We start from the raw sequence: 27,365 nt of genomic DNA on the forward strand, positions 1-27,365 counted from the left end.
TTCCAAAGCAGGCTGTGAAGGAGGATCCAGGGCCCAGGATCCCAAGTCGGCAGGGATGCCTTGCCGTGCTGCCCAAGCTCAGGGCTGCGGAGCGGGAGCTCCAGCACATCCACGCGCTTGGCATTCGCTGTTGGCAGTTTGTCATTCAGGTTTGGGGCTCTGTTCCACAGCATCAGACTCCTAATTGAACAGAGTCCTAAATTAATTTTCTCACATTAGCAGCAAAGCCTTGGAATGCATTGAATTCCCAAATCCCAGGACCTTGCTGAAACTCCCTAATTATAGTTGCCTCAGAAAAGGCGTTCGGAGGAAGGCCAGCTCAAAGGGTGCGTGGAAGCAGCCTGGTGAGGGAGGCAGCGGGGAGGCTCAGCTGTGATCCCACAGCGCAGAAGCATCTGGGATTAGGAGCTAGTAAAGACCCTGTGAATATGGCCGGTGTTGCAACCCCGAATAAATTCAGGAAAATTACATGAATATAATTAACGGACAGTGATGATTCCCCCCCCCCCCCCGGAATTTTAATACAATTATGGAAAGTCTGCCAGGGCATTTGGAAACACCAGGTAGAACCAGGTAGGCTGCAAAAGGCTGATTTGGCAAATGTCATTAATTTCAGTATTCAAAAACCTGGAAATTACTGCTAGGAAATTACTGTCTGGGGAAGTCTAAAAGGCTTAATAGAGGTGTCGTAATAAGGGTAAAGTATTACAGAGCGGTCATAAAAATCTAGGGATGCATCTAACAATAGGTGGGAAACGGGGCTCTTGCTAGTATTTTTGCGTTAAAACAAACGGAGAGACGCGGAGCGTGCGCATCACCTTCCCGAAGAGCAGCCCGCCCGCGCACTGACGCCTTCAGAACAGGCTTGACGCCAATTTCGTTGATTTTTCTTTTCCGAGTTGAAATCTCGATGCGAATGCGGTTGATTTTTGGGACGGTACCCACGGGCGCTACCCGGGCGCCCGGGTTGCCGGGCGCGGCGGCTTCAAGGCTGGCGGGACGCGGGGCGCGGGGCTGCCCGGGCCGGGGGCTTGCGGCTCTCGGCAGGGACCGGATCCCGCCGCGGCACGGCCGGTGGGCGAGCGCGCGCGGGGCGGCCGGGGCCCGGCGGGGCGCGGAGCTCGGGCCCGGGGGCCCTTCGCCGTCCCTCGCGCGGCCGCGGGGGCACGGAGCCCGGCGCTGCGCGCCCGCCCGCCGCCCCGGGGCTCGCAGCCAGGCCTGCCGCTCCCGGCCCGCCCGCCCGCAGCGGCGGGCGCTCCCGGGAGGGGCAGGTGGGGGCGGGCGGAGCCGGGCGGGGCCCCTCCCCGCACCGCTATAGCGGGCGGCTGCCGGCGGCGGCGGGGAGCCGGCGGGGCCGTGCCCCGGCAGCGGCAGCAGGATCCGGCCCCGGCCCCGGCCCCGGCGCGCAGCCATGAGGCGGGCGGCCGGCTCCGCGCTGCGGGCGGCCCTGCCGCTGCTGGGCGCCGCCGTCTCGCTGTGCGCAGGTAGGGCGGGATGGCGGGGGTGGGGCCGCGCCGAGCACCGGGACCCCCCGCGCGCCCGGCGCTGCGGCCCCGCCCGGCCGGGGCCGGCGGTGCTCGTCGGGAGGTTAAGGAGCTTGGTGCGTTGAGTTCTGACCCACGCGTGTACACGAGAAATAGGTCAGCCGGGGTTTGCGGGGAATAACCAGACCGCAGCGGGTTCTAGCCCGCGCCGTCGGGGTACCGCGCTCCCAAAAGTCCCCGCCCGCCGGGTGTAACCGGGCAGCTCCCCGCCCGAGCGTGCCCCACAGCTCTGCTCCGCGTCCGCCCGCGCTGGGCGTCCGGTGGGGCTGCCCGGGCCGCGTCCCGTCCCACGGCGGATGGGAGGAGGTTCACAACCCGCTGGTGGGCTTTGGGCAGGGGTGTGAAATGGCCGCTGCCGAGGTTCTTCACATGCAGGTGGTTCTCTCGCACGGCCGGAGGTACGAAACGCTCATTCCCTGCAATCTTTCCTTTAAAAACTAAGCCTCTGCTCTCAGCTAAGGCTCTGTGAACCAGCAGTTATCGTCAAGGTAAAGTAAGGCAGTGTAGAATTGAGCGTTTTAAATGTTTTCTGTTAGGTTTACTCCAATTTACTTTTCTCGCAATGTTTTCATTGCAGGAGTTTCTTGGTGTGATGCTCATTATGCTCCTGCAGAGAGGGGTGGTCACAGCCTCAAGCTGAAAGGAAGGACTGTGCCCACTCTCATATCAAAGTACTCCTCTAACCCCTTCTTCTGGGAAAGAAGGAGTGACAAAGCTCAGCTATTGATGTTTCAAGTACTTCTGGATAGTATCGTACATCTGATAAACCCTTGTAAAACCTGATCTATCTGAGCTCTCCTCTTCATTGGTCTAGTTTTTTATTATTCGGGTTTGGAACTGAACCGTAGAAATAGGCAACCCCGTGCTACTGGTGTTTTTCCCTGATATGCTGTGGGCATTTACCACCTCCCTCTGGAGACTGTTCAGTACGCTAATGAATCTCGTTGGCTTTGGTTGTCATTTATAGAAAACAATCTTGCATCGCGTTGCTCTCTGAAGTTGCGATAGTATTGTCCTCTGTTTTTCTTACCCCGTTAGTCTGAATCGGGTATGGTACGTGTGCGTGCGGTCCAGGGTCAGCAGACACCCTCCTTCAAGGGGGGCATCAAGGGGAGTTACATGTATCTCGAAAGCATCTTTGGGTCTCGAGCGGCGGTCGCTGTTGAGTGTCAAGTGTTTAGCTGCTTGACCTACATCTGCTCATGCTCCGCATCTACTCTACATCTGCTCATGCTCCACCTCAAACTTGTCTGATCAAGATACATGACTAAGTGTGCTCTGGTAAACCTTTTACCCCCGTTCTCTTTCATGCAAGTTCGAAGATGCTGTGCTGGGCAATGGAGGTCTCCTGAGGAACTTTCATTGTACCTCAGTATTCAGGAATATTTATAGGATTAAAAGTATTTTGTTACTGACATGGTGGATGGTCCTACTGTGTCCTGTCTGCTTACCTCGTCTGGGCTCCTCAGAACTGCTGCTCTCTTGGCTCCTACCATCTTTGTTCTACACAGCCTCCATCTGCATTGTGTCCAATCCTTTGTATACTCTTCCATAATCTTTGCAGCATTATTTCGGGGAAGTAGAGAGTACTCAGCGTGCTGTACTGTTTCCAGATAAACAGGAGTAGAGGGTGCGGATAGCGGTAAGGAAATGTGTTACTCTATGTGGCGGCAGCAATACGCGAGCCTCTCGTGGCACTCACCACTGAATCGTGTTCTGTACTTCTTAGACTATGTCTGAAGGCTCTCTTAAGTTTGTGAGAGTTTGTTTCTCACTTAAGTGCAGCTTAATCCTCCAAAAAGCAAACCACAGAAGCCATAAGCTATCCCTGATGGCGTGGCGCAGGTGCCTGTGTGCAACAGTCAACCAGGTGGGTGGGAAGTGGCCGGTGTGCACCTTCGCCGTGGCTGTGGGAGAGCCATGGGGCCGTGTAGCTGGAAGCAGAGTGGAGAGCGCACGCACGAGCAACCAGTGCTTACAGCCAGGTGTAATACAAACTTTCTGTTTAAAAATGAGAAGCAAACCAGGTTGCTACTGAAAACTGCTACATAAGGGTAAATGCATGAAAATAGCATAACATTGGAGTCTGGCTACATGAGTAGTACTGCATTCAAAGAACTTTGTCTTCTTGTCTTTCCCATGTGGTATGATGTCCTTATATTGAGTTATAAACAGTCACTGAAAACGTCCTGTGAATCTTAAGTTTGAATTTTTAGCACACCCCGTTTATTCCAGTGTTTCCTATAGAGTGTGAACTCGGAATGAAAGTCTGAGGTACATAATGCGCGTGGCGATGGCTGCTGCTTGCACACAAAGCTGAGAACCAGCCCCTGCCATCCATGTAAGTGTGTGTCGCTGACAGGTCCAGAGCACCACGTTCTGCAAACAGCACCTTTGTTCCAGCTTAATAATTTGGTTTGCTTAGTCCTTATTAACTGGTAATATTGAAAAGCCTACGTGTTGGCAAGCACCAAAAATAGTATGTCCTTGGAAAGAAGTACCGCGATAGCAAAGCAGTTGTACTGCACTAAACAATTTAATTCACTGCTCTGTAACAAATTACCAGTATGATGCTATCTTCTCATTTCTGTGGGTCACTGAAGCTCTGTTTTCCTAGCTTTTAGTAAAAAAGCTTTAATAATAAAAAAGCTTTAATGAAAGAACGTGGATGAGAACTGTAAGCACTTGATGGTCTGACTGTGAGCTGCCAGGGTGTCTGCCAATAATTCGCACAGATAAGAGAGACTATATGTGGGGTGAGTGGGTGTAATTTAATTCTGCTTTTTTGGAGTAGGCTCTAGATCCTTATCACTTGCTTGCAAATGATTATTCTAGGCTTTAATCTGGCCAGGATATCTTGTCGCTTTTGACGAGCACTGTTGGAACGAGAGCAGTACCGTCACTCTCCGCGTGCGGTGCAGCAGCGCAGCCATCTGTCCCTCTGTCGGGGCGGGAGCGAGCTATGGGACGCGCCTCTCGATTCGGCTGGATTTTTGTTGGAGCGTCTGCCGGAGCCCGTCTTGAGCTCTGGGTTAGGGCATTAAGATGTCAGAGCTTTCAGCAAAAATCCTTAGAAAAAGGGGTCTCGGACATGACGCTGAAGCCCCTCGGAGCTGTAGCCTGTTACCATATTCTTCTCCCCATCAGGTGCTGGGAGGGATGGGCTCAGGGCTTTTTCCCATGCTTATTTTTGTAGGCTCGAAATTCAGCTTCTGCCTAGCTGTGAAGGTTCTGATAACCTGGTAATTAATAAAACCATGACATGAAAGTGTTGAGCAGCGAGCAGATGATAGGGAAGAAATACTTAGCTGATAACTCCATCCCAGTTCAAAAATGCAATTTCCTCTCTTGTACCTTGAGTGCTGTTAGCCCCTGAGGTAGCCTGGGTTGGCTCTAGCTATCATGCAGAGAACAAAGTCCTAATTGAAGCCCAAGTCGGATGCCTAAATTTAGATGCTGTGAATACCTGTTGGGGGAGGATACCCACCCTTTGGACGTGTGTAGATGAATCTGGGCACGTGCGAGTCGCTCTGATGGAGGTTGGCGGGTTTAGCACATGTCCTGTCCTGAACACTTATGGTGACACTGTAATTCCGGTGTCCCTGGAAGGTGCCAGTATTCTTCCATGGCCTTCGTGCTGAAGCGATGGACATCACCCTGGTTGTGCTGCTGCCCCTGCCAGCCTTCGTTCAGAAGCGGCTACATGTCGCTGCTGGGGTAGCCTTGGGAATGCTTTTTTCCAGAATAAATGGTCTTTGCAAGTTAAGTTTTTCTTATAGAAGAGAGTACTTCCGTTGGAAGGGACCTATGACGATCACCTAGTCCAACTGCCACTATGCAGTTGGCATTTTGTCTTTCTGTTCTCGGTTCGTCTTAGGTTTGGTGGTGGCAAAAATAAAGTAAGTACATTTAAAAGTCAATGTTTTCTTGACTCCATTTCTACCAGGAAGCTAGTTCTAGGTAATGAGAGCAGTGTCTGCAGGGCTCGCATCACTCTCGCTTCTCCAGCAGTACATGTTTTCAGTCTGACGTACAACGGGGCAAAACCAGTGGTGGTTAAGCGAAAGAGGATACCTGGAACACCGCGTTTGGTTTTGGTCTCTGCTCTGCAAAAAAGGCGTGGACAGGCTGGAGCGGGTCCAGAGAAGGGCCACAGAGATGATCAAAGGCCTGGGAAGCCTGCCTTGTGAGGCAGGGCTGAGAGAACCGGGCTTGTTCAGCCTCGAGGAAGAAGGCTGAGGGGAGACCTTATTGCCATGGCCCAGGCCATTTAAAGCGTGGCTACAGAGAAGATGAAGACCCCCATTTTCCAAGGAGTCACGTGGAAGGGATGGGGGGACATTCCGACTGGTCACAGAGGACGGTTTGTCACAATGAGAGCAGTCGGCCGTTGGAACAATCTCCCCGGGGAAGTGGTGGATTCCCCGGCATTGGACACTTTTAAGGTTCGGCTGGACGGAGTGCTGGGCCATCTTGTCTAGACCGTGCTTTTGCCAAGGAGGTTTGGACCAGATGATCCTTGAGGTCCCTTCCAACCTGGTATTCTGTGATTGACTTTTAGGTTTCCAACTGTTTTGAAATGCTTTGCTCTTCTTAATACAGTAATTCGGAACCATTCAAATTTTCATCCTCAAAGTCAAATTTCATTCTTCAGTAGTGGCTACTTTTTGTGAAAAAGGCTGTGTTTAACTAGAGGGGAACTGTGTGGCTATAGAAAAGACAGTCAGTGTGAGTTCCTGCACGTAAAATACTTTTTCAGACTGCTTTCAGGTGTTGACTATATTCAGCTTTCAATGCTAGGGATTCTCTTTTTCTTACGCAAGCCATTTCAGACTTGGAGTCAGTAAATGCTGTCAGCACTGTGTTATCGCAGCCGCCTCCCCATGGAATTTGTACCTTCAACCCTGCGCGTCATCCTCCTTCAGCGCCTTACAGACCGAGACCAGCACGTTCTTCCTCAGCTTTATGTGTACGCTGTATTGCACAAAATTCTTGCATGGTTAGCTTAGTGTTTTGCTGCATAGCTAATGTTTCAAAAAGCATAACTTTTCAAAGTATATCTTGCCTATTTGAAGCCGGTGAGAAATTAACAAATGTCCTTTGACGGCTTATTTCCACAAAAATAATTTCACTGGGTTTTGTTGCCCTTTCCCTGCTTAGTTAATATTAATTTAAATGTCTGGCCTCAGTTTCTGTTTACTTCTTTTTTTTTTGTGTGTGTCATGGCTGCTAAGCTTTTCTAGAACAGGGATTTCGAGTACCCAGTATCCTCCTTCCGAAATTAAGATACTTGCACACATTAATAAAATCACTTCCCGTGCGTATTTTTAAGAAATGAAAATATCAGAACTATTTCAGGTCTCGTTCTAAGACATTTTCTTCATTTCTGGAATAATTACTTATCCTCTTTTCTCTACAGCTTTCTGGTTTTTGCCTAGTCTCATATCGGTCCTTTTTGCAGCATGTTTATGTAGCAAGCTTTTGATCCACTACTACTCCTACTATTTTTTTGTTTGCAGAGCCCTCTCCAGAGGGGGTACTTCTCCATATTTTCGTTAGCAGTCCAAAAATTCAGGTTTTTGTAAAGACCTGTCATTGCTGAAGATTCTGGTTTCCTCTCGCTGAAGAAATGTGTTACGCAAGAACAGATTTACAGCGACACGCTACCCCTTCCGTGATCCTAGCTGGCTGTAGAAGGTCCCCCCTCGCCGTGCGGGGGGCGCGGTGCTCTGCCGGGGGATGCGCGTTTCCTGCCGCACGTAAAGACCCGCGGAGTCTCGGTCGATATTTGCAAGTAAATGCTTCTCCCCTCCGGGCTTGGCCGTGCTCGTGGCTGCGTGCGGGAGGCAGAAGGGTGGTCCCAGCAGCCCCGACCGCTGCTATGCCTCCAGCAGATGCTGGGGGAAGGAGGGTGGGACATGACGCGAGCTCGGACGGTGCTTTCTGCCGGCGTGCGCTGGCGGCCGCCGGCTCTCGGCGGGTTAAGGGCTCTCGGTCGGAAGATGTGCTTGTGTCGTTATGCATGGCGGTTTCTATAAACCTCTAGTACGTAAAGGTGGATTTGACCAATGACTTTTTGAACACACTAACACTTTTTCCTAAGTGGCGGCAATAATACCGGCACCTAACGCTGCCGGGGAAGGTGGCAAGGCAGCGTGAGAAAGGGGAGCGCTTCCTCTTGCTCACTGCGCGTTTGCTGTCGGTAACGTCGGTGCTGCCCCGGAGCTCTTGAGTTAACGGGGAACGGTGGTTATCCGATCCCATTTGTCTTCTGATTTCTTTATAAAACTCTCCCACCGCCCCAAAATTGCCTCTTGCATGAAAGAGCCCAGTTTCTTAATCCGTGCCCAGTCCCCCCTTGCTCTCTGTCCTGTAACTCACTCTTAGTTCTCCTGTGCCCCTTTGAAATGGGTGACGGGAACCGATCCCAACTGGCTGAGCGAGGTGTTGGATCTCCTGCTGGTTTCTCCTGACTGCCCCCTCCGTGAGCTGAGCTGATGTTCTCCAGAGCTCCCCAGAAAGGCACGGTCGTCTCTCTTCCAAGGGGTGGTAGCTGACATTGGGCCGGTTACTGCACGTACACAGCTGAAGTGGTTTTTTCTCCTGTAAGATTTTACGCTCTTCTGGCTTTTGATCTCCCAGCAAGGTGAGATTCCTTTGCGATGCTCTGAAGTCAGTTTTGCTTTTTCTATCCTCAGCAAATCTTGCTGCTTTATTATTGACTCCCCAAGGGACTGTGCCAGACCCGCACCGACCCTGCAGCTCCTTTACCAGCGCCTGCTCCGGTCGGCCTTGTAGCTCCATCACGAGCAACGGACCGGGCAAGGGGAAACAGCCAGTCTGTAGTTTCTGGGGTCTCCTTTGAGCCCCCTCTGTACAGTAGTGAAGCTTTTGCCTCCTGGCACGCTGCGGAGAGCGAGGCGGCCGGGTCGGCTGGGGGGTCGGGTCCCGGAGTGGGTCCTGCCGTGCTGTACTGCGCGTGTACGCGCTCCCACGCGCGTCCTCGGCCTCGGGGCCTGTGCCCCAGGCAGGGCACCCAGGCAGCGCGCGGCGCCTACGCCCACGTGAGCCCCGTGTCTCTCAGTTTGGGAATAAAATGAAAGTATATCTGGAAGTGCGCCATACAGGACGACTGTCCAGATCAAGGATGGAAGCGTTCTGGATACTCAGCCCTCCGTCCCACTGTGATTAAAGACACTGTAAGGCCACTTAGACATTTGCTTTCCAATTTCGTTTTGAAATGCTCTACTGCCCTGTGGTCGCAAGCAGAAACTGCTAACTGTTGTGGGTAGCACTAGATTATGACCTAATGGAAGACTGATGCCTTGTTAATCTGCATAGTAGAAAGTCTGTGTTGAAATGTAAAACATTGTGTTGTTCATAGGAAATAGCAAGTCTGGGCTTTTTTTCCCCATGTTTTTTAGTATATTCTTTTAGTCCCAAACTATTAGACAGCTTACGCCCATTACATGCTCCATTTAACTTTTGAGGTTGCACTATGTCTATCTACTTGTTTTAATTGTTAGCTGCTTTCATTAAGCTGGTGTCTAAACTCACATTCTTCCACTTGTTCACCTGAACTATCATCCTTGTCCTTAGTTATCTAGTAATTCATGTGCTTGAAGCTGACACTTGAGGAAAAACTGATGGAAGTGTTAAAAAAAAAAAAAAAAGAAAATCTTCTGTTGTGCATCTTTGTGTTGATTTGTTGTGAATCAGATGCGGGTTCAGTTCTTCCTGCTGTGTAAGGTAATTGCACAGCGCGTTTGTACTGTACTGTGCGTTTTCTTACAATTGCATTGAAAACAAAAAAGGAAAAAAGTTGCTTTTTATGTAAGTCATGTCAGTTATTTTCTGCTCTGAAAAGTCACGCTTTCTTGACTGTCACACTGTCCTTGATTCCTAGTGGCTCTCATCCAAGAAATTGGCATATAGCCTCAAGTCCTATTGCAGTAACAGCAGGAAAAAAATCCTTGAAAACTACTTGGGTCTTAAAAATGCTAAAACCAGGGAACACATGTTCTTTGGGGTCTCTATAGCTAAAAGTTGCTTTCCTTGTGTGCTGAACAACGATTTAGTGAATCAACTTCCCAGTCGCCATGGTGGGCTGTAGTGTCTCCTGTTCTTCACTGGGGTCTTGCCAAGCGCCACGCTCCTCTTTGGAAGGCAAGAGGGACTGCGCACCTCTGCCGTGCAGCGTGTCTTTGTTCCCCGCTGAAGGGAACCCACAGCGGGTCCTCTCCTGCTCTGCCCCCAGCCCTGCCCGGGGCTGCGCAGCCGGTCGCGGACGTGCCCGTCGCCCTTGCGGGGGTGCAACCTCTGCAGGGGGTGCGGCACTTTGGGGAGATTCGGGACAAATCTGTTCGTGACTGCTGGAGAATTGCATGCTCGGGGAGCTGTAACCCTTGGTAACCACGTTGGGATGCCTCACATAGCTCTCTGAGGCCATGGCACATTTCAGGCGTTCACTTTCTCCTAATTTCTCAACCAGAGAATGCAGCGTTTTAAGGGAAATGTTGTGCTTGAGTAAATAAAGGAGTCATGCTCGTTACTGGAGTGCCTTATTTGGAAACTTTGGGAGCACATTTTCCTCCTGCTTCTTTGATCCTTTTCCCTTAACTCCTTCACAAGCACCTTGTGCTACTTCTCTGGTTCCCGCGGCGGTGGAAGTCCTGACTTTCCCCCCAGGACAGTGCATCGCCGGTAACGTTGCCAGGACCATCCCTGGAGAAGTGCAGCGTGCCCTCCCTGGGGAGGGAGTAAGAATTTCTCACTGCATGGAGGAACTTGCGGAATTTCAGTCGTCAATATTTGCAGTCTTCCTCTTCCCTCGTGCCATAGAATGGCCACTTGGGGGGGGCATGGTTCAAAGCTGGTGTTGGCATGAGCGTTGTGAGAGACATTCGCCATCGTGCTGTTATCCCTCTGCTCCGTAAACGGCGGGGAACATCTTGCCAGCTTCTCTGGGACAGTGATGGAGTCAAATTAGAGCAGAATGTGCAGATGTGTAGTGTGAAAGCTTGAAATATGTTGCTAGATGTAGAACTGGATTTGGACAGTTTTTTCCGTAAAAAGGAAAGGATAGTAGAGGAAGCTGAATGTCTGTCTCCGTGAATAAACTGGAGCAGCACTGGGACATGTCTGGTGGATCAATATCGGTAAGTCACAAATCCTGGCGAGTCACGTGTCCCTGAGGGTGTTAGTGGGGATGGGGATTCAGGCCCGGCAGAGTTCGAGTGGTTGTACGAGCGCCTGTGAGGAGCTGTGCCCGTGGCGCGGTATGGGGATGCGACGCTGGGCGAGAGCTGATGGGGTTTGTCACCTACGCCTGTTCAGCGGGGCTGGGAGCAGGAAAAGCACGGACCTTCCCAAAGGCGTGTTCGGAAGGGCCCAGGCTCCTCTTCTGACTCCATTGAGGTGAGGCAGCTGAAATAGCATGGGTGTGGGAAAGTTGTACTTTAATGGTTATATTTTAAGATCATTTTTCTGCTCTTTTAGCAAAGGAGTCTTGATGTACGTAAATGCTCTTGGAAATAAGGTCTTTGTATCTGAGTTTTCTTTCCTTTTTTTCTATGTGAGAAATTAGCCAGTAGCACAGGCAGATAGCTGGGCAACCTCAGGCTTCTATTTTTGTAGAATTATATTTAAAAGTGATCTATGTAAATCTTCTGGGAAGAGGGAGTCTTGTCTGCGAAAAGGCTGCCTGCGTAAGGGCTTGAAATTTGGCAGCGTTTGACTCCGGGTGAGGGATGGAGCAGACACAACGCTGGGAAAATCTGAAGTATGAGGCTGAAGGGGGTGGGAGCGCGGATTTCGCCTTTCGGTAGGACCCCTTTGAGTCTCGTTAGCAGCAGAGATGTGTGAAGTCTTCATTCTTGCTTACCAGTGTGTTACTCCCAGCTCTCACGCCGTTGTCCGTTTGACTTCTGCCATGCATCACCCGACAGCCCAAATTTGTTCCAGCCCAGAGAGTCTCGGTTTAGGAAGGCTCGGCTGGAGCAGCTGATCTCGGGTGCTGTTGGAGGAACAGAGAGCAGAGAAGCTTCTCCCCGGTGCTGCCAGCGCGGCGCTTCCCCGGCACGGGCCGCGGCCGCTGCGCAGGGCTGGAGCTGGGACCGCGAGGCTGTGGGGGCTAACGCGGCAGCTGCCAGCGCCGCAGGGAAGCAAGCGAGGCCGAGAGCAGGGGAGTAAAGCGGGAACCGGGGCGGGTGAAGGGGGAGACGCGTGGGCTGGGAGGACGCGCCAGCGGGGCTTCGGGAGCTGGCAGGGCGTGAGCAGCGAGCGTGAGCCCTCTGGGCAGGACGGGATCCCTCGTCGGCGGATGCAGCGGAGCGGAGCTGTGGGCGCTCCCGGGGAGAGCGCCTGGGGTGAGGTGGCCATGGGGGTCTGGAGCTGCCTGCTGATGGGGGGCCGGGCGCTGGGCGGGGGTGGGAGTTGGGGTGGAAGAGGACGGCTGGACGGCGCCGGGCTGAGAAGCACAGGGTGAAGGCTCTGTGCCTGCCAGCTCAGTGGTTCTCAGCTTGCTTCAAAGGAATGAGTGGAAAAGGCAACAGTTCAAGAGCGGTAGGACAAATACACATTAAAATGTTTTTTCGGTTGTCATGTTTTTGGGCGTGGACAAGTTTTTCTTCGCATGCTCCCCCGCCTCTCCCAAACGGAACATAGTGTTCCCATCAGAAGTTTGTGTGCCTGTCTCACGTGGCTTCTGCGAGCTCGGTGGTGCCGAAGGAGAAGAGGGAATGCTTGTCGAGCCACCTGGCTCTCCAGGGCTTTATAGTCTCGAGTGGGCCTGAAAATTCCCTGGAAGTATTGAGTTCAACGTGCTCCTGTCCCTGCTTCGTCCAGCTTGTCATCAGGTGTCTGAGTGCGTTCACTTTCAGAAGCAGTAATAGTGTGCTTGGGTTGTATTGAGAATTTTGACCAAGACTTTGTTTCTTTTTGTTCTTCTTTGCATAGTGACTCCTTGCAGAAACAACTCTCTGGGGACCAGGGCTGCTTTCCACAGGTTTGTGAACGTTCGGTCGTGGGCAGTAGGTTGGACAAGTCGGTTTCAAGCAAAGCACTGGGAACTAAAAGGAAAAATGGGGTTATAACCTTTCAGCGATGTAGAAAGGAAAAAAGGGCATCCATCAGCGTAAAACCCTCTCCGAATACAACAGAAGAACACGCCAATCCTCGGGGCAGCACCCCTTGCTCTCCCCGCCCGGGAGCCAGCCGGCGTGGCTTACAGCCAGCCCTGCTTCCCGGCGGGCCCGGGGCGGTGCCGGGCCCCTCACATTCTGGAAGCAAGCAGCTGCCTTCGGCTGGTCAGAGCGAGCCCGCCGGGCCCCTTTGGCATCCTGTGCTCAGCCTCTGCCACGGTGCTCAGAGGAACACCCGTGGGGCCGTTCAGGACTTGCGGTGGCAGTTTGGATCAGCTCCTCTCAAGCAATCTGCAGAATACCAGAATCCGGATAAAACTGCCCGTTAGCTACTGTGGGTGGCGTCGTAGAGCCCATTTCCCGTTTTATTTTTAGGCCATGAGAAAGGGGAGAAAACCAGCATAATGACGTGTCTGAAACACCGAAGACTCTTGCAACAGTCGCATATTCGTTTCCTCAAGTAATGCGTTTATTTTGCGGTGCTGGCGATGATGTGCCTGTTTTTCTTCTGCTAGACCTCTTATTTATTTCAACCTGATGAGTCTTGCTCCTGGCATCTCTTCTGGAACTACGGCAACGTCTTTAAGGAAGAGAGCCTCCCGTTCTGTTGCTGGGTGCCCGTGCTCGCTCCCGGTGCCGAGAGGACGCCGAAGCAGGCAGACAGCGGTGTGGTTCCTGGCGTACCCTGCGCCCAGGATAAACACGAACAGATGGTGTCAAGGAGGTTTGTTGCGGGCCCGAGCTGAGGATAAACACTACAAGCTGTTATTTCGGCAGGGTAGCACAGGATGAAGGTTGTTGTAAGGCAAACAAATAGCGTCAGGGAAACAGAAATCAGATTCGCGCCGACGCCTGTCAGGAGTTCTCCGCTCCTCCGGAGACTGAGACGCATCCCCGCTGCTCCGGCCACGTGGCCAGCGCTGCCGCAGCCGTCGGTCATCGCGCCTTCCCCCTCGGCCGAGGCTGTGCGGCACGATGAATTACGCCGTGAGCCGGGGCGCGCTCGCGTGAATGACCTTTGCGCCGGGTGTCAGCTTGGGCCGGTGGCAGAGGCTGGCGTAGGTCCCGGTCCGGTCAGGCAGAGGCGTCGGGGAGAGAAGCGAGGCAGCTGCTGGAGCACGCTGGCTCGTCGGGGCTAGCTAGCAGTCGGGCGGAAGCTCTTCTGTTCCTGGTGGCCGTCCTAGTCATCTCGTGATTTTACTTTTTAGACGTCTATTACCTTTAAGTAAAAGAAACAGTTCCCCCCCTTCCCAAAGCAATAGAATACATTTATGGATAATTTTTTTTTTTGGTAGTATACCCCTGCTCCCACAAGGAGAACAGTGTTCAGTCTTGCAGAGTTATAACTGACCCGGGGAGGTGTACAGAATGCATTTTGGGGACCCTGTGGTGGGATAAGAACTGTTTAAGTCAAAAGTTGAAGAGATTGTCTCTGCACTCTAAAATGAGGGTGTTTTTACACAAACAATCATAGAAAGTGCAGTTAAGGAGGTGTTTCCTGTGGCAATTGCTTTCAGCCCAAGGTTAAGATGTCTTGGTTATTGTATCACTGCTAATATGGGCTCCTAAACTGGGCATGGAGCAAGTAAAAATTGTTTGTTATGAAGCAGGTGAAGAAAACAAGGCAGGCAAAAAAAAAAATTATTGTTGGCATCTGGTGTTTCACTGAGATGATGTGGCTTTGGTTTCCACCTCTTCTGCCAAGGCAGAGTCAATAAAGCCTGAAAAATGTAGTGGTTAGTGGTTATTAAATGTGTTCCTATTTGATATGGTAAAACACGAGTGAGCATAGCTGTGTCTAAATGTACATCTTGGAACGGAGCACGTGCCCTCGTGTTTATCCTGAGTGTTGTCTGAGGTGTTGTCTTGAGTCCGTGGGAGTTGGGAACAGAAACCTGGAGACCTGAACATCCGTCTCCCCACCCAGGCAAAAGGCAGCTTTCACCGAGACCGCTTCTCAGGGTGGTCAGTCTTCTCCACCACGCGCGAGAGATGCCATACACCTTCCTCTGGCTGAGGACCACGTGGTTTAAAAACTTGTCATCCCAGGGTGTTGGGGACCTGTGCTCTCGGGGGCCTCCCGGGACCAGCGTCCTCCTGCAGCCCGGGAGCCTGTTCAGCAGCGCGGGCCCCGTGCCGGCGCTCCCGCCGGGCGCTCGCGGTGAGCGGGCTAGCCTTGGCCGGCCGGTGAGGCACGCCGGCACGCTTGCCGTGGGGGTGTGTCTGCCTGGGGCCTTCTCACGAAAGCTGGAAACCTCTTTTTCAGGTCTGAAGTGCGTGTGCCAGCTGTGCGAGCACACCAACTTCACCTGCCAGACGGAGGGGGCCTGCTGGGCTTCCGTCATGCTGACCAACGGGCGGGAGGAGGTGATCAAGTCCTGCGTCTCCCTCCCGGAGCTGAACGCGCAAGTCTTCTGCCACAGCTCCAAGAACATCACAAAGACCGAGTGCTGCTACACCGACTTCTGCAACAACATCACCCTCCGCCTGCCCGTCGGTAAGTGCCGTCCGAGCGCGAGGCGCCCTTCAGAGGCTTTGCCTGAGAGCCCGAGAGCGCAGAAGTAGCGCGCGGAGGGCCCGACCGTGAGAGCCAGCTGACGGGGGCTTTAAAGGCTGGCTGTAAAACAGTAGCTGTATTTTCTCCCAACTTGCTTCAGACAGGAGAAGCTAAACTGCAGCTCTATTTGGGGAAAAGTGAATTTCTTGCATCTCCAAATGATACCCTTTGATATCCCCACAAGGCATTAACTGTGAAGATGAAATGTCTGAAGGAAACAGACTTGTAACCTCAAAAATTTTACGGGCTGGAATATCTTAAGGGAGTTTGTGATTTGAATTGGCTTTAGACTAGATGTTAGGAAGATGGTATCTGATGTACGGGGCACTGTCCATGGGGCATGAATGCGCAACGTACAGCAGCTGTGAATTAGCAGTTGTGCGGAGCCGAGAGCCATGAACTGGCGCTTCACAAGGAAATAACGAAGACCTTGCACCGGCCAAAGTTGTACAGTCCCAAATGTCCCTGCACACTGTGTAAAAGACCTGCTTTAGGGGGCTCGGGTAAGAATTCAGGCCAGAGAGACTCGTACAGGAGACAGTTAGTTGTAGGCGCTCACCATGAATCGGCTGTGGGAGATGCACCCCATGTTTTCGGAGAGACACGTGCCTGGGCTGGCGGTGGGTTTGGACCCGTGACGGGGCAGTGCCCTGGTGCCTGAGGAGCCGCCCTCCTCCTTGTCCTTGGCCAGTCCGTCACCGAGCGCCACGTCTTTGTGGCCCGGATTGCCGAGCGATTACTGCAGCTGACGTTGGCGTGCCCGGGGGGCTGCAGGGGGGCTGCAGGGGGGCTGCAGGGGCTCCGGTGTGCTCGGGGAGGCAGGTGTGTCCTGTCCATTGATGTGGGTCGTGCAGCACGTAGGGTCTTCTGCTGGGGGCGAGAGGGGTCAGGGACACCACGTCGCTGCTGGGGGAAGGCTCTGGCTGATGCCGTTTCGGCAACCTTTTTAGTCTGTCTTGAACTTTGGGGTTCTGCAGTTCATTTTCACAGCTTGTAAGGCAGCTTTTCTTCGGTGTTAGATCGCTGTCATCGATTCTTGCCCAGCAGGGACCAGAAGGTGTAGGATTCCTGGCCCCAATTAGAGGGAGGGAAAAGCACTTCCAGGAGCTCTGTGTATTGCACAGCTGGGGCAGTACTCAAGCCTGCCAGACTCGAAACTGTGTAATGAAGTTCATTCAGTGCTTTTTAAAAATAAGTATTTATACTATTTTTAAGTTTAATTATTTGACTCTTCTTTCCAAGATTTGTGTTTAATCCAGGCTTTTTTGAAAAAGCTGTAAAAATATACTGCTTCATCAGATGATACCTTTTTTTACATCCTTAACGCTAGTGAGAGATGTAACAGGTAAAAAAAGATGAAAATTAATACATAATTTACAACCGTAACTCACACTTAGGCTGCAGTCATGTAGTACTTGGCAGAATTTAAAAGGCTGCTGCTGGGAGCACTTGCCATATCATACACGGATCATGCGGGAGGGCAGACCGCGGCGGGGTTGCTGTGGTGGCCCTGGGGACCGCCGCCGCCTGGTGCGGGCAGGCGGGTGCCAGATGCTGCCGGGGAGGGTCTGTTCCCAGCGGCCTCTCCGGAGGAGCCGGCCTGGGGGGAAGCCTGACGACCGGGAGGTCTGTACCTCATCTCACCCGTCGCTTGCGGCAGGAATAAGGATTATTTAAGTATTTTTCTTTCAGCTGACAACAGAAGGGAGATACTAGTAGCGGGCATGCTCTAGAAATGTAGAAATGAAATAATTTTTTTTTTTTTTTTTTTTTTAAGTTGGGGTGCTGGAATCTTGGGAGAAAGCTGCTATTTATAGAGGAGCAGTGGAGGCATGTCTGTTGTCCTAGCACTTGAGCTGGTAGTTGCAAAACCTCTGGTTTCATATTTCAGCACCAGAGGAAATTACTTACGTGATTTTTAGCCTGAGCCCTTTGCTCTAAACATTTGGGGGAATTCGTGTTAGCTGAGTACTTAACAGCGCCGATGTTACTAGTTTGCTGGTCTTTTCTGACAGCCCTTCTTCACGCAGCTCGCGCTATAGGCAGGCGTCATCGGGGCCCAGTGAACACAAACCTTCCGAGGGGCGTTGCGGAGCGTGGAGGTGCGGCGGCCGGGCGGCGGGAGCAGGGCTGTCCCGGGCCGCCTCTGCGGCACCCGCGCTCTGCGCGCCCGGAGGTCCCGAGCCGGGTGTGCCTGCTGTGCCGGCGGCGGCGGGCTCGAACCGGGGAGAACCAGTTGGAATGCCGTTACCTAAGGCTGCGGTTGCAGGTGCGTTCCTGTGCTGAGGAAGTCGCTGTTTCCAAAGTGAGTTTTTAGGCAACTCCTTGCTCAGCCTGCAGTTTTCCTTCTTTTGCTTCTGGTCTTACTTGGCACTCAGAAATCTGAATCCAGATCTTGGGTTCGTCTCTGACTCAGGGCAAGAAACTTAAAATGGAGGCACCGTAGCAAGAAACCAGCCCTGCGACTGTCAACCGGTCTGACAAAACGCGGGGCAGTTCTGGCTTTAGCGATGAGTGCGTTGTCTTGCTGACATCGTACGCGTTCCTGTTGCCACCACCGCGCAGGGGCGAGGCCGGGGCTCGGGCGGCTGGGGCTTGCTGGGCTCGGACCCTGCTGCCGTAAAGGGTTGCTTGGCCCAGAGGTCCGCGTGTAGCGCAACCACGTGCCGTCGCACGGCTCGCCGCACGCTGGCTGTCCCTTGCCGGCCGTGGTAGGCGACCGAGCAAGCACTGGGTCTGTCAGCGCCGAACCTGGCACACAGGCTCTCACACCTCCTCTGTCAAGGGACTTATTTAAGCCAGCCCCCCCGCCACCCCCCTCTTTTTTAAAGAGTCGTAATACCTGCAGGTTGACTGCTGGTGCAGACGCCTCGCTGCAGAATTTGTACATGTATCTCCATTATGCAGGTTCTAGTTTAAAAGCGGAGCGTGTGGACGCGAAAAGCCGGCCGTTAGGCAGGAGTGAGTCTCGGTGAGGAGGTCGGGCACGGCGCCCGTCCCCGCCGCTGAGGCGGGAGCTCCGGCGGGCTCTCCCCTCCCCGGGCCGCAGCCCCCAGCTGGGGACACCGGCCTGTCCCGCAGCCCTTCTTCGCGCCACCCGCTTCGGCGCGGCTGCTGTTAATTGGCAAGGGCTTGTCTTGTAAGTGTATGGGGAGAGGCTGGAAAACAGCGAAACGGCCTGTGGCGTGAGGATTTCCGCGAGCCGGCGGCCATCCGATTATTTTGATTGCCCGTGCATGAGCTTCCGTAGTGAAGCTGTAGATGGCATTGCGTGCCTCAGTCAGCACGCAGCTCCTCTCGCTCTGCCCTGCAGGATGGGAGGTTGTTCTTCTTTTGGGTGGGTTTTTTGTTTTTTTACAATGTGTGAAAATACACATTTTTAAGGACATAGTCAACCTGGATATCTGCTTTTTACACGCTCGTTGTTGTTGGCAGGGATTTCATTACAATATTTTGCATTAACAGGTGCTCAGTTTCAAAGTGCAAGGTTAATTTGCAGTAATTAGGTTTCTTCCTGTGTCACCCTGCCTTTATTTCCGGGTTTCTACTAATTTGAACTGGATGCTTTCTGCCGCAGCAGGTGAGTCGAGGTGACCTTCCCCTGTCAGCAGGATGCCGTCACAGGGCTGCAGAAAACAACCTGCACGCCGCTGCCTCGGTGGGCCTTTCTGTGGCTCGCTCTCTGCATGAGAAATTGCCTCTGTGCAGCTCAGCATGCTACAGATTGTTTTGAGGAGCTGCTAATAAGATCTAGAAGACTTCTTCCCGTTGTAGACTTGTGTCTCGCAGGCTTGTCGGGCCATATTTCAGGTCTGGGAGACGGTGCTTGCGATCTCTGTCCCCGGGCCACTTGTGAGCAGGATTTACCCCGCTCACGAGCCTGGCTGTAGATGACAAACCTTTACCTCCAGCCCTGGAGCGGATACTGGAGCTTCTTACGCAAATGTAGGCACTTGGTTATGGCGGAGGGTGCTGTTTGACCCCAGGAAGAGTCTGTCCAGCCTGGGGAGCTTGCTCCCCATCCCTTCTGCAAAGCAGCACTGTTGATGGGTTCAGTTACTGCCTTCGGTGGCAGCAGTGGCTCAGCAGCTGTTGAACGGGAGCCTGAGGGCTGCGACGCTTTCCGTTTGTTGCCGGACACAGTTAACAGGACTTTCTCGTGATCTGGTGTCTTTGCTTTGACGGCCTCTCTGCGGAGGGGTGGGGAAAAGCTCATGCCGCTGCCCGTGCTCAACCTCTTGGTCTCAAAACACCTAGTGATGCTGCGTGTCAATTCTCCACCTTCACAGGTACTGGCAATCAAGGCTGGATGGGTGCAGGTGGGTTTGCAATTTGTCACAGGGGCCTGGGCTTTCTGACCGGGCTGCCTTCCGCGGCTGGCTGCAGAAGACAGCAGCCTCTCTGAGAAAAGTCATGGGGATGTGTTTGGTGTGTACAGCCACGCGCCTCTGAGTCGGTGGGAAACTTCAGCACAGCAAGAAATTCTCTGTAAAAGCTTTAATTCTAAAGGTTTTGGGGTTTCTCCTTCAAAGGCACCTCTGTGCTTCCAGCAAAAGGCAGCATGCAGCGAGCACGGTCTCTTCTCTGCTCTGTTTTGGTGGCCTGGCACAGCAGCATCTCTAGAACTTGAGATGAAAAGCATACAATTGCTGTTCTGTATTTGCATAATGGAAAATGAGTCAGAGGAGAAAGGAGGCTTTATGGAATAAGATTAAGCTAATAGTGGGGTTAAAAAACTGTATAATAAGTAATTTCCAGCTCTCTTCTTTATTCCTATTGCCCAAACTGTACAAAGGCACAAATGGCCCTCATATCACCTACGGTGGCACACAATGGGATGAAAGAAAGGGAAATATAACAGAATTCCTACGACAAAAATCCCTTGAGTATATTCATATTGCCAAGAGAGATGAACAGTACCAATTAGACTAATTGTTGGGCAAGATTCTTGTATTTTTGCCTTTTTTTTTAAATTAAATATTGTCTATAGGTTCTGCATGAGCAAATAATTACTCTTCGTTTACCTTTTTGAAAATGCCTGAAGACACTGAGGCCCTTTCAGGAGGATGGTGTACGTGGATATGTTAGTATTAAAGAACAGACGCTACTGTACCAGAAGTTCTAGAAGGTAGACATTAATGCAGAAAATGAGAAAAGTCAGCCTTCGACCAATAACTTTCTGAATAAAACCCGGTATTTGTCTAGAGAGTGTAAAGGAAATCTCTTCAATCCTTTGTGGACCTTGAGAGCTTCCCCGGGTCCCGAGGGGCAGAGACATGCGTGGGCTCCGCTGCAGGGTGCGGCTCAGCGCGGCTCTGGCCCTCCCGCTCCTTTACTCTCGGCGCTCCTCGTCTGCTGCTGAGCAGGGTGAAGAGCTCTGGCTTTGTTTTCCTCGCGTGGGCTCGGTCCAAGGGTAGAGTTAGAAGGAGGGTCCGGACGATGAGTGAAGAGGCAAAACAGAATTCTTCTCACTAACTCTCCTAAAATGTTAGGGATGAATAAATACAAGGAGGATAGGGAACGGAGCAAAAAAAGAAGAGGAGGGGAAGTACGTTGATACATATTTTTTTTTTTTTTCTCTCTTCTGTATGGCCGCTTTGCTTCCTCTTGACTGATCGTTTCTGAAAGCCGCTGCTGGAGCTCGGTGGCCAACGTTAACAGTGTGTGTTACTACTCTGCTGCAAAGGAGTAACGGGCACTTGGTTTAGCTGGCTGGCTTCGTTTTGTAGTGAAGAAGGTGAGCTTGTCTGCTGTGGCACGGACAGCCTCAGATGGGGGTCAGGACTCAACAACAACAACAACAACAACAAGTGGGGAGGAAGAGCTGCTCGTGACCAACCTTCACTTGGCTCTGGTGCCTTCCAGCCTGCTGGGCTGGGCTGAGCCTGGTCAGGAGCGATGGAGAAGACGCGACCGCTGGGACCTGCGCAGGCCAGCGTGAGAAGTGCTTCAGCCCACCAGCAGCGGGCTGAGCATGTCAGCCCCCGAATCGTGGGCGTTCTCTTTCTGGCTGTTGGGAGGCTAGCTGTCCGCAACCCAAACCGCGGGCTGTCGGCCCGGCTTGTGGTGGTGCAGAGCTGCTCACAGACTGAAATAGCTGGGGGAGATGCGCTAAACCCGCTTCCTCTTCACATTGGTGCGGTTCAGCCGCACCGGTCTCCTCAACAAAGTCCCTGTGGGCAGAGCTCCAGCCTGTCACAGCTGCTCTGTGGATGTCTCGTTCTGCAAATATTTCACTTATTTTTGTCCGTCTTGGCTGCCCCAGATGCGTGTGCTCTGGAGGGATTGGTAAGAACACAGCCGTGCGAAGAGGGGGCAATAGCAGTGCAGAAAATGCATCCGTTTGTCTTCTAGCTGTACCCTGATGGTCTGCTTGAACTCCTGGATCCTTAAGCAGACCTTTTCCAGCTGATTTCTGAATGTCCTGAAGGGGGTGACGGGGTCTGTAGTCATGGTGGAAGCTGGAGAGACTTAATTTTAGACTCTGATCCAAATTTTGTATTTTTGAAATTGTTTAAAAGTGTGCTGTATGTCTGACTGGGCCCCGCGTTAGATGCGATGTATATTTTCTTACTACATTGGAAAGAATAATTTTTTTTTTTTTTCCCCGAGTAGCTTAGGAACTTAAACATAGTTAACATGCATAGTTCAGGGCTTTTAGAAGTTTTAAGGTGCCCATTACATGTCAAAAGCAAGGCAAACGTTGTGTGTGAGAATGTCTTTGCCATTGGAGGGAGGGAAAAAAAAATAATTCCTTTTTTTTTTTTTCCTGCCTAAAAGTACTCTTTTGTTTACACAACTTGGAATATAACTCTACCATATTGTGAAATTGCTAAATATTGCCAGATGTGCTATTTTTGTTTCATACATGGCAACATGTCTTCAGCTTCTATTCAATGACTTACTAATCAAGAATAGCACATTCGAAATCAGATTGCAAAATGTTATGATTAATGGTGTTGATCTGATGATTTTAGGTAGTCATGAGGGATTTTCTTGTTTCCCAAAGAGTTTAACATTGCACAACTGCTGTAAACATTGGCACACTTACTTGGTGATGTCGCCTTTAATTACCGCTTGTACCTTGCGCGTCGTGCGTTCTGCGCTTGTGCTGTTTGTCACTCCTCTAGTGTGTGGTTCGTGCTGGGGGAAGCCCCAGGGACCCCCGAGGGGTTGCGGTGTGCAGGCCCAGGAGCGGGCATGGCCGCGGTTCCGGCAGTGGGACGCCGTGCTGCCGGGGGCCGGGAGCGAAGGCGGCCCACAGCCAGCTGCAACGCCGACCTCACAGCGCTGGTACCTCTCAAGCCTCCCACGTGTGCTCTGCAAAGAACTGGAAGGGGTTTGGGTAGCTGCCGCCAGCCTTCATCCGCACTTTGGAACAGCCCGTAGGCGGAGGGATGACGAAGGAGGTTTCCGGTTGACTCCTTCCAAGGAACTTCTCTAGACAGTCAGGATCTCTTCGTTTCCCAGGAACCTGGTGGAGACCGCGTGCAAACCGCCCCGGACACCTCCGCTTCCAGACTCGCCGCTAACCTGCCTTCTGCACTTGAGCCCTCTCGACTTAGCAGCATCTCAGAGGAGACCTGTAAGCATCACCGAGCTTGATGTTATTCTGAGCGGCTGTCACGGCATAAGTCATAAAGCTGGCGTCTATCTGTATTCCTGATGCTGGATGTCACGCTCCTGAGTGGCTGTGAGACAGTCTGACTTGTGCTTCTGCTTCGCTCTGACGTCTCGCTCTGCATCCCCAGAATGGCCATGGGTGTCTTTGTCCCTGCCCCTCCTCCGTCCTCCTGCTCCAGCCGAGGTTTCTCTGCTCCCTGTCCCAGAGTGTCAAAACGAGCTCGCTGGCCTGCCGCGCTCGCTGCGTCCCTGCTGGAGCTGCCGCTTCCTCCAGCCTGCCCCGCTGCTTGCCTGGCCCCCAAAATGCCGGATGGGAGGGAGGTATCTCTAAAAATTAAGTTCTGTTACAGTTTTCTCACAAAGCCTGCCCTGCAGTTCTTTAGCGATACAAATTGCGCTCATACGTTTTCAGTAGAACTGTACCAGATCACTTTTTTGTTAAAATTGGAGGCATTTTTTTCCTGAGAAGTACAGTTTTGTTGCTTTTTTAAAGATACGGCATTTTCTATGAGCACCTTAAAATGCTGCTGCAAGAGCTGTTTCAGCGGTTTGCAGCGTACAGACAGCGCGCTGCCAGTCACAAATTGTCACATCCCTCCTCCAGAAGCCTGAACCGCATCGTCGTCTCGCGTAATTCTGTTGGCAGGTCTAGGAGCCGGGCCTGGATTTGCAGAAGGTATGACAGGGTAGTGCAGATACAGGCAGTACCGTAATACGGCCTTAATACTAAACCCCCGCAAAAATGGGTGCTTTCTGCTAGGTCCATCGTGAGGCAGGAGCATGTCCCGCAATGAAGAGCGCTTGTGGAAGTGCCCGTTCCTCCCCGCGCCTTGCTCCGCGCCTCAAGGCTTTGCGCTGCTTGTCCTCACCCCGTCCCTCCGTGAGCTGCCGGCCCGAAGCGGTGGCCTGCGTGGCTGCCCGGAGCGCCGGCCGAGGCGTGGCGCGGTGCAGCAGCGTGGCATGCTGCTGGCTTGCCCGCAGCTGGGGGCGGCGGAGCCGGGCGGCGTGCCGTGCCCTTGGCGAGCCTTGCTTTTCTCCCGCTTGGCGTACTGCTGGAGCTGCTGCCCGCGTTCAGGGGCTCCCGGGAGGTTTTCTGTATGTACGTGGGTACGTATGTAATTTTAAGATAAAAAGAAGGTAACTGTTACTCTATCTTGCCTGTACAGGTTTGCCGCCTGTGACATCCAGACTGCAAGGAAACAGGCTTGAAAGTAAAGAACATGAGAACAGAAGTGGAGATTTTTAAGAAGTTTGCCTCTGGAAAGACTGGTGCCCTGGAATGGAGGGAGCGGCAAAAAAAGAGGGAAGAGGAGGAAGGAGCCGGAAGGCTTGGGAAGGGGATACAGGACAGCAGTGGACATACGCTGCAAGAAGGGGCTGCTGTGACCCTGCAGCAGACCGTGCCATGATGAGGTGAAACAACTCCAGAGGAGGCCCCAGCAACGCTCCGAGGGCTGGAACAGCTCTGCTGGGAGGACAGGCTGGGAGAGCTGGGGGGGCTCAGCCTGGAGCAGAGAAGGCTCCGGGGAGACCTTAGTGCAGCTGCCAGGGCTTGGAGGGGCTGAGGAGAGAGATGGAGACAGGCTTGTTAGCAGGGCCTGTTGTGGTAGGACAAGGGGTAATGGTTTTAAACTGAAAGAGGGCAGATTTAGACTAGACATAAGGAAGAAATGTTTCACCATGAAGATGGTGAACCCCTGGCCCAGGCTGCCCAGAGAGGTGGCTGATGCCCCATCCCTGGAAACATCCCAGGTCAGGCTGGACGGGGCTCTGGGCAACCTGATCGAGTTGAAGATGTCCCTGCTCACTGCAGGGGGGTTGGACTAGATGTCCCCGAAAGGTCCCTTCCAGCCCAAAGATTCTGTAATTCTATGACTCGCCAGCGCAGGACGATGGCATATGGCGAGGCTCAGGCACGAGCAGGAGATGCAGATGAAGGATGTCCCAGCAGGACCCTGCTGGCTCTCTGCCTGCCTGTTGACATTCAAGATGTGCAGCACCCACAGGCTCTGGAGGGTGCTGCAAATGCTTAACATCGCTCGCTGCTCGGAGCAAGTATTTTCCAGTAGGACTGCTCGTCACCGCTGCTCGCAGCGGGGCAAATTGCTGCCCCAGTCCGGGACGCAGGGGTGGTGGGCCAGTCTGCGAAGACCCTGCTGCATCTCCCTTCCCACTGGCTCGATTTTTGCTGTTCAAAGCTTCCTTTTCCTTTTGATGCCATCTGCGCTGGCCGAAGAGCAATAAAGTTTTGCGTGGTGTTCATTTCATCTTACGTTGGTTTTCAGCAGTTGGGGGAAAGAACTGGCACTTTATAGTAAGTGTCTTGCGCACGTTTGTCCATAACAGCCCCCGCCCATAGGCAGCAAATCCGCTTAGCTCTGCGGGTGAGGATGTCGGTGTGGGCGACGCACTGGAAGTGCTGCCTTTCGAACACCCAGGTAACAACTCCTCACGCCGACGCATCGTGCCAGCCGCGTACCCGGCCGCGCGGCGTGGCAGTCCTCCTCTGCAGCCTTCGGCGAGCAGGAAGCCGGCACGCCGCAGCTGCGCGCAGCGTCGCTCAGCCGTGCCGCCCGCGCAGCAGGAGCAGCTCTGCCAGGCGCGGTGCCCGGCGACAGCACCAGGGATCACAGAATCATTAAGGCTGTAAAAGACGTCTAAGACCACCAAGTCCACCCGTCAACCCGACACCACCATGCCCACTAAACCATGTCCCGAAACTGTTCTTACGATAGCGGGTACGATGCGTACCCCCTGCGCTTCACACCCACTTCAGGTGAAATCGCCGCCGTGCACAAACGTAGTTAAAAAGAGCTCAGGAAATCACAGAGTATCAGTCACAAGCAGCGGTTGCAAGGAGGAATCCTGCTTGCAAATCCTCTTCTAACCCCTTGAGTGTCCTGTTGAAGTCTGCTAACGGAAAAGCTCGTGGGCAAGGCATAATAACTTTGTTTTCAGAACGGTTTGACTTGTGCGCCGTGAATAGACACGGACCCTTCTGCTGTTAACATTTTCTTTTCTCGTCTCACTTAGTTAAAGTGCGTAGTGCTAAAACGCAGAGAGAAGAAACAGGAACAAGTTACCTTTGCAGAGCTAACTTTGCTCCTGGCACTTCTGAGTGATGGAGTGCCTGGCTTGGCAGGGTCCTTTGACAAAGAAATACTTCTACAGTAATATTAACTGGAGGAACGTAACAGTCAGTGCTGAGGGCTGTCAGGCTGCTGCTTCTGAGGAGCCTCAGTTACTCTCAAAATTCAGGTTACAGTGTACACATTGCTTAGCATTTGCCTAAAGGGAGAGAGGGGCTTCTTGTTTTCTAGAATGGCTAACGGGTGGCTTTGGATGGCGTGGAGTTCATGATTCTTAAATCTTCTGTGCCTTTAGATCCACTGTTTGATACCTGTGATTCTGAGTGTTGAGGGGTTTTTGGGGTCATGTTTCTGTTGTGGTTTTTTTTTTGGGGGGGTGCTGGTTGGTCGTTCTGGTTTTTGGTATGTTTTTTTTTAAGCTTATTTGCAATTTTGGGGTCATTAAGGGACTTGTGTGTGTGTGCATGTGCAAGTAAATAAGAATGTATTCCTATAGCTTCTTGATACGTTTTTTACCCCTATAGTTTTAAAATGGAAAGTGATGTAGGACAGTCCCATTTTTTGACCCTTGTAAAACACAGCTTCATGAACACAAGTTCCGAAAGTGTTCTGTCTTGGAAATCCTTTTAATGCCTCATTTACTAGAACTTTGTATTCCTGCATGCGTTAAGCATTAGGAAATCATTTCTTCAAAGGGTTTGTTTTCAGCAGGGACAGTGAGCTGAGAAATTTATACCCAGGCTTTCAAGTGGGGCAGGGCACTGTGCCCACCGGTTGCAAAGCCGGTAATGTGTCTCGCTGAATGACCTGCGTGTGGGGCTGCCGCCCGTGCTACTGTGTGCGACACGCAAGGTGCCGGCTGTCGGGGCGGTGGGCGTGCTGCCACGACCCTTTGCACCGGGCTACCTCTCGCTCAGGCTCCCACCGTGACCTTGCTGGTCCTACCTCTTGATCTTCTGCAGCGGGGAGGTGGGGATCAGCTAACTGCAGACAAACAGCGTTTTGCCAACACAAACAGATTAAAACCGCATATTCTGTAGGGTCCCTGGTGCGTTTTTGGAACTACAATGTCGAGGAAATGTTCTTCAGGTGTTTGCTGTCACAAATGCTGCTGAGCGGTGGGGTGGGACTAGCTGGAGAAGCTGGCAGCTAGGGCGCGTGCTGTGAGAAGTCTGTGGGGGTTTAGTAACGGATAAGTGGAGATCCAACCGGACGGTACCCCGTGGGGAGGCTGAAGTGTCAGTGTGCCTGGGGAGCTTCCCTGGGGGCGAAGGGCTGTCTGGCACCTTCCCTCCAGCCGTGCTGCCGCCAGCCCGGCACCGCTGAACGGCTCCGCCGGCGTTCCCATGAGGAGCTGCTGCCGGGGCGATGCGTCCGAGATGGTGGTGTTAGCGGCGATCGCAGTGCTAAC

The 27,365-nt window shown here is 52.6% G+C and overlaps 1 protein-coding gene across 1 annotated transcript in view; it reads left to right on the top strand.

Annotated features, from left to right (window-relative positions):
- Positions 1 to 1,206: 1,206 nt before the first annotated feature.
- The window catches only part of ACVR1C (activin A receptor type 1C), a gene marked incomplete at its 3' end in the record, with an annotated part of 31,583 nt that continues 5,424 nt past the window's right edge, over positions 1,207 to 27,365 (top strand). Inside the window, exons 1-2 of the mRNA XM_082001744.1 lie at positions 1,207 to 1,484; positions 14,952 to 15,182. Of these exons, the coding sequence (XP_081857870.1) occupies positions 1,412 to 1,484; positions 14,952 to 15,182 (304 nt within the window). The 5' untranslated portion in view covers positions 1,207 to 1,411. The remainder of the gene's footprint in view (positions 1,485 to 14,951; positions 15,183 to 27,365) is intronic.

The sequence above is a fragment of the Phaethon aethereus genome, assembly GCF_964289735.1.
Source record: "Phaethon aethereus genome assembly, chromosome: 6".
In the NCBI taxonomy this organism is placed as follows: domain Eukaryota; kingdom Metazoa; phylum Chordata; class Aves; order Phaethontiformes; family Phaethontidae; genus Phaethon; species Phaethon aethereus.